This window comes from Orcinus orca, chromosome 5, assembly GCF_937001465.1.
Source record: "Orcinus orca chromosome 5, mOrcOrc1.1, whole genome shotgun sequence".
NCBI classification, from domain to species: domain Eukaryota; kingdom Metazoa; phylum Chordata; class Mammalia; order Artiodactyla; family Delphinidae; genus Orcinus; species Orcinus orca.
Window position 1 is genome coordinate 41924347 of NC_064563.1, and position 6901 is coordinate 41931247.

At 40.4% G+C, this 6901-nt stretch overlaps 1 protein-coding gene and 1 pseudogene across 5 annotated transcripts in view; one reads left to right on the forward strand and one right to left on the reverse strand.

Annotated features, from left to right (window-relative positions):
* Positions 1–5213, forward strand: part of LEKR1 (leucine, glutamate and lysine rich 1) — a 273093-nt gene extending 267880 nt beyond the window's left edge. The window contains exons 17-18 of one of the 5 annotated variants that reach the window (XM_049709738.1): positions 3135–3438; positions 5095–5213. In XM_049709738.1, coding sequence (XP_049565695.1) covers positions 3135–3438; positions 5095–5135 — 345 coding nt within the window. In that variant the 3' untranslated portion in view covers positions 5136–5213. Of the gene's footprint in view, positions 1–3134; positions 3937–5094 lie in introns of those variants that run through there. The other 4 variants (XM_049709737.1, XM_049709736.1, XM_049709739.1 and 1 more) reach the window with 4 other exon arrangements.
* LOC101273153 (60S ribosomal protein L35-like) lies at positions 5076–5781 on the reverse strand (annotated as a pseudogene).
* Between the last annotated feature and the right edge of the window lie 1120 nt (positions 5782–6901).

Genomic DNA, 6901 nt, shown 5'->3' on the forward strand with positions numbered 1-6901 from the left:
CCTTTCCTTTGAGACTCGAATTTATTTATTTATTTATGGCTGCGTTGGGTCTTCGTTGCTGCGCGCGGGCTTTCTCTAGTTGCGGTGAGCAGGGGCTAGCTACTCTTTGTTGCGGTGCGAGTACTTCTCATTGCGGTAGCTTCTCTTGTTGCAGAGCATGGGTTCTAGGCACGTGGGCTCAGTAGTTGTGGCTCATGGGCTCTAGAGCACAGGCTCAGTAGTTGTGGCACACGGGCTTAGTTGCTCCGTGACATGGGGGATCTTCCTGGACTAGGGTTCAAACCCGTGTCCCCTGCATTGGCAGGCAGATTCTTAACCACTGGGCCACCAGGGAAGTCCCTGAATTTAATTTTAGTAAATGGATTGAATTTTATTTTTCTTTTAATGAGAGCCGTTGTCATCACATCACCCATCATTTTATCCTTCCATATTTGTGTATCTTTTATTCATGTCACCCATTTATTGACCGCATTGTTAACTTCTATAATTTTTTTCTTTTATATATTTACATAAAGTTAACTCTTTCCCATGGCTTTCTTTTTTTGTTTGTTTGTTTGTTTTTTGCGTTATGCGGGCCTCTCACTGTTATGGCCTCTCCTACTGCGGAGCACAGTCTCCAGACGTGCAGGCTCAGCGGCCATGGCTCATGGGCCCAGCCGCTCCGCGGCATGTGGGATCTTCCCGGACCGGGGCACGAACCCGTGTCCCCTGCATCGGCAGGCGGACTCTCGACCACTGCACCACCAGGGAAGCCCTCCCATGGCTTTCTTAATCAAGAGAGTTTTTATACTAACTTGTTTAAAGCCCTGTAAATCTAATCACTTAATACATTTTGCCTGTTTACTAGTGGGGAACAAAATGCGTTGATGCTTTTTCCTTTTAAAAGAAAGTTTAGTTTAAGTTTAGAAAAGTTGGGCAAAACCAGATGTGATGTCTTACTGTTTTTTATTGCTTCAGTGTTCTGGAACAAAATGGCCCCTGCATGCTTGATATAATTAGACAATTAATTTAGGCCTACGCAGCTTGGAGCCAGGCTCTGGAGGCAGGCAGGGGCCCCACCATTTCAAAGCTGGGTTACTCTCAGCAAGTTACATACCAGTGTGATCTTCAGTGTCTTTCTTTGTCAAATATAATTGTTGGGAGCAAGAAATGAGATGACACCTAACAAGGCACTTTATTAACCTCTTCTCTAGCCCTCCCTCTCCTGCCTTTTTAACAAGTATTTCAGGAAGAGTTAATGAGAACCAGATGATAAAGCCACAAACACCATCCTTGGTCTCCTGTTCCTCCAAAATAATAATGATAATAATAACTGGAAGCAAGTAATTAATCCCCATGATTTGAAAAAAAATGTGAATGTATGGCTCATATGTCTATTACTAATATATGTAAATGATGAGGCTTTGTTTGACCCAGACATGCCACTGATTTTATAGAATATTAGTGTGCAACGGTTAATCTGAAATTGCTCCATATTCTGCAACTTTAATTACCAAATTTGGAATCGGATGGAGTTCTGACCGTAATCACAAGAAACTCAAATACAGGAAGATGCTACTTTCCCTGATGCTTTGTTATTTAGTTCCACTGACAGCAGATTAGTCAGTAAGCCCTTAGGAGGATGCTTTCCACTGAGCCTCAGACTTGGGAATGCCTTGGCTGTTTTTACAAACAAGCTAACCTGATGGAAAGTCATTTTCAGCTGAAGAATCCTACAGCACAGTCACTTGAATTGTGTTTACTTATTTGGATACCATTTTGAAGTGTTTACTTTTCAATCTCTTTTTTGACATCCTGCAGCCATGAATGTCAGGACATTAGGGAGATCCAAGACCTAATTCTTACCACGGGGCTTGAAGTAATTTTGATGAATTCCATAGATGAAAGATGGCTATCATTCTTCAACTAGAAATGTAGAGTCTCATCATTTGAAGAAGTTGCAATGATCTCTAGTCTAGTCAAACGCTTGAAGCTTAAATTTGCTCCAAAACCTCCCAGTCAAGTGAGATTCAACCCTTCAGAGTATCCTTGGACAGCTCTGGCTATTAAAAAATTCTTCCTTCTCTTAAACCTCATAGCTTTCACCGTTGGCTCCAACCAATGCTGGGGACATAAAAAGCAGCTCTGCTCAAACTTATGATGCTGCAAACTTCTTGAGGGCAGGAACTGTATCCACTACAGCTTCTAGTAACTTGATACATGATTGCTGAGTGGAGTTCAAAGCAGATTTTGTTCTTTATTTCAATATATATCTTACAAAAGAGCAGATCATCAGTATATTTAAGTTCTACTGAGAAAGCATCACATAAAATTACTGATTTTATTATCTAAATACTAGAGCTGATATATTTTATTCTTTCAATTTTATAATTCGAGCAATTTTTATCTGTCACGTACTGCAGTTTCCCTTCATTATAAAATAACATACTTGGGACTTCCCTGGTGGCACAGTGGTTAAGAATCCGCTTGCCAGTGCAGGAGACACGGGTTCGAGCCCTGGCCTGGGAAGATCCTACATGCCGCAGAGCAACTAAGGCTGTGTGCCACAATTACTGAGCCTGTGCTCTAGAGCCTGCGAGCCACAACTACTGAGCCCGCGTGCTGCAACTACTGAAGCCCGTGCGCCTAGAGCCCATGCTCCGCAAGCCCCCGCTTGCCAAAACTAGAGAAAGCCCGTGCACAGCAATGAAGACCCAACACAGCCAAAAAAATTAATAAATTAATAAATAAATGTGTTTAAAATAAATAAATAAATAAAATAACATACTTAATTGCACTACAGATATTAACTACAGATGTCACACGTGCAGGACAGACTGTCTCAGGCCCAGAGGGGTTGAAACCCCACTGAAGTAGGCATTGGACATTCTGAGTTCTAGCACCAACTCCACCACTATCATCTGAGTGACCCTGACTCTTGGTTCCTCTTCTGCAAACTGTGAGCGTTGAAGCAAATGTTCTCTTAAAGTTCTTTCCAGCTTTACAGGTCATTTGCATTTTTGACTTATTTGTCCCTGTCAAAGAACATAGACCTCTGATTTCCAGTTCAGTTCTCAATTTATATTGCCAGTAACTATCCATATGTACACCGTTTAAAGCTAGGGCTGCTTTTTCTTTCCTTTTTTTCATTGCAGAACACTTTTCTTCAGGAAACAGTGCGTAGAGAGTGTGAAGAACGCTTTGAACTGACGGAGGCTTTGAGTCAAGCCAGAGAACAGCTCCTGGAGCTCAGGAAGCTCGGCGGACAGTCACCCCTATCACCAGGCTCCCTCAGCCAGGGCAGCCTAACCTCCTCTGTTGCAGCTAGCAGCAGTCAGGGAGAGAAGAGGCTCGCAAGACTGAACTCCGAAATGAGAATCAAAATCCCCAGCCTGCACGGAGTGTCGAAACCCACCGCTTCCCCAGCCTCAACTCAGCCCAGCAGGGTCAGCAGCTCAGGTTTGCCCACCCTCCCCCAGCCACACCCTCCCCGGGGTCGAACGTCTTCAGTCAGTGAGACCCGGCAGAGACTGGCTGTCATTCTGCAGAGGAGACTGAGTCAGCAGTGATGGAGCCAAAGTCAGGAGCAGCTCCACACAGCATGCCTGTCTTTCCCAGAGTCCAGAAACTCACTGTACGAGGATGAAAAGGATCAAATTACTACCACAGATTAAGAATGCATACTTACAGATATTTTTAACAAGACAGTTGGAAAAGCTAAAGAATTGTGAAACCACATTTTCCAAGAGGCCTTTGAAACTGCAACAGATAATGAAGTTGTTGGTATTCCAGAGGGCCAATTTCTATATTTATGTATTGTGTGTTTCGATGTGCTCTATGAATATGCCCTTTTAGAGATCATAGGTAAAATTTTTCATCCATAGCATCTTTTCTACTTTTTTGCACTATTACAAGCAGATCTACTTCCACAAAATAATAATAATAGATTTTATTGGTTTTGTTGGTGTTTGTTCATTTGTTTGTTGAACTGAATAGGTTAAATAGATGTAATTAGTATTCCAAATAGAAAATGAAAGGACTTAATCCTTAATTTGATAATTTTCAAAATGCTTATTCAAATATTCACAAAGTTCTTCATAATCAAAACTTTCTCTTTTTCACCTCACAATCTAACTGGTTAATCTAATTTCTTTTTAAGTGTGGTCAGAAGTAATGATAGGTAATCTTTAGGAAGACAGTCTGGGAACCTCTAGAAAAAGGGACAGAAACTCCAATTCAAGAAAAAAGTGGTTTATTTCTCAAACTATAGAGATTATTTTCGATAACAAGGAGGCTGGCCATGGAAATATTACTTGGTAGAGATTTTCTGCATTGAATGCTTTTTGGTATTCCAGGTCAGAGTTTGGTTTTAACTAGTATTCTGGAGCCATTGTGTAGAGAACTAATTCAAGACACTTTAGTAGATGCACGTAGTGCTAATTGGGGATTCAAATTGTATTACCCCTGAAAATGGGCATCTTGTTAACATGTTTTCTATTTTCAGAGAGAGAAATTAAAACCAGAAACCAGACCAGCTATTTTACGTAATCTTAAAGCTTCAGGCTCCTCCCGTTTCTTAAAACACAACTCTTTACCTTACGCTAGTATTTATTTATCATTTTATCCATCTAATAATAGTGTATTTCTCTTCCATGACTGATTTTACTCAAATCCTTCATCTGACTGCATCATAGATATCCAGGCTTCTTACTCCCAGATTAGAATGATACTAACATGTGTGAAATATGGCACATAAAACTCTCTGCTATTTGGCCACCATATAGATGAGAGAATCCAAAGGTACTTGGAATCCCTTCCATGTGCAAAAAAAGTAAAGTTACTAATCAAAATCAAGTTTATATCTGATCTTTCAAAGGATTGATCTAATCTAGGGTGTTTTAACCTCAAACAATTCCACATTAGCGCCACTAACTTCCCCGACTAGTTTAAGTGAGCACATCGTGTATAAAGTCTTAACAATGCTTGCTTTTGTTTTACAGAGATTGGCGTACTTACAATGCATTTGACAGGAGAACATAACGTCATCTAATGGTGGTGCTGGAGTGGATCTTAGAGGCCAACCCCAACAATCTCTCTCTTTTTTTTTTTTGCCAGTTTGTTCGTGTTTTATTGACGCCTGGATGCTCAGGCCTTGATCGCGCACTTCCATGGTGGGTGTGGCTCCTTCCGCAGCTGCCTCTTGACCTTCAGGTTCCCTTCGGGTTTGTTCAGCCGGCGTCACATGGCACAGTTCCAGGGGTCTATACTTCTCGCCCTTATATAATTTCCTGAGGTTCTCCTGGTTGATGACGGTGAGAACATGGGCGATGGATTTGCTAACACCTCGGACCTTGGAGAGTTTAGAAGCCGCGCCTCTTGTCACTTTAGCGACGCGCTGCTGAGACAGCGCCACCTTCAGGTCCTCCAGTTGTTTCAGCAGCTCCTCCTTGCCTCCAAGGTCTCAGGCCTTAATCTTGGCCATGGCTGTACAAGCGGCCTCGGCCGGCTTCTTAAAGGGAAAGAGAAACAGTCTCTTTACAAATAAGGAATAGATGCTCAAAGAAGTCTAATTTGGCTAAGGTGGGACAGCTAGTTAGTAACTGAGCTAGAACCAGAACCACTACTACCCGAACCCAACCTTTCCACCTCACTTTTCTGCTTACCAGAGAGTCCCAAACCTCCATCATGACTTTTGTCAGAAGCACCTACAGTGTGGTTACCTAATATTTTCTTTAAATGCACTCAATTTTTAAACTTAAATTTATATAAAAAGGAAGCTTGACCCGAGGAGGAATAATTATAAAGTAATGAGTTTAATATACTTTAAGATAAATATGTATCTATTAAAATACAAAATGTTGTTAACATACCCCCTAAAATTATCTTGTATAATGCCAGCAGTACTCATGCCACACTCTGGAGACTACTCCACCAGACCTCAGTGTTTTTGATCTGGTGTTTGCATGTTCAGATTACAAATACTCATAAGGTGAGGTGGATGGCAAAAGCTAGTGGAAAGTCTAGTAAAAGCACAGGAGAATATTTTGGGCAACAGTCTTTGTTGTCATATTATACGTGCTTTTCCACAGTCTTGCAATTTCAGTTCTCTCTTCAGGAACCATGGGGCTACATTTTTTCTAAATTATGAACATATTTAAATTTGTAAAGAACGTCACCCATAAGCTTTTCAAAAGTGACATACAGACCATCCATTGCAAAACCTGGTTTCTCAGTTTGTTGTTACACTCTTCCTTTACAATGAGTAATTTGGTAAATAGGCACTCTGAGAATAGAATCATGATCCGCAGTCAGGCTGTATTATATTCCACACGTATGTCAGAGAGGTAATTCCATGGATAAACATAGAGACAATATTTACATTTATTTCAACCTAGACCATCTGAAGCAGTCTAGGTTGTGTGCTTATACCTTTTGAAGAAAGACACTTAGAAAAGAGAATAGCATTAGAGTACGTAACCTGAGGGTTAAGAACACATTCAAGCTTTCCTTGATTTTTGGACTGATTAACTCCTGGCATGAAAGAGTATCAGGAATGTTAAGAAACCAGTGACTATTATGGCAAAATAGGGCTCTCAAATGCATATAATGGATATTAAGTCTAATAGTTTTAATTTCCCTATAAGACATACATTTTCCATGACTTCAGTGGAAGAATTTATAGGTGTCAAAAGAAAAGAATAGCATAGAAAATATTCCTTAGGAAATTATAATACTGTTTGTTTCTTTTCTTAAACTTAGATTGGTAGACAAAGATGGGGGAATTTTTCTGTAGTTAACAGATTTCTCAAGCACTATTTTATAAAAGTTTATTGAATCAAATGACTATAGTTAGTCAGAACTACTTAAAAGTTATATTTTCTGGCAATAGAATTGACTGGAAGAGAAATTAATATTGAAAATT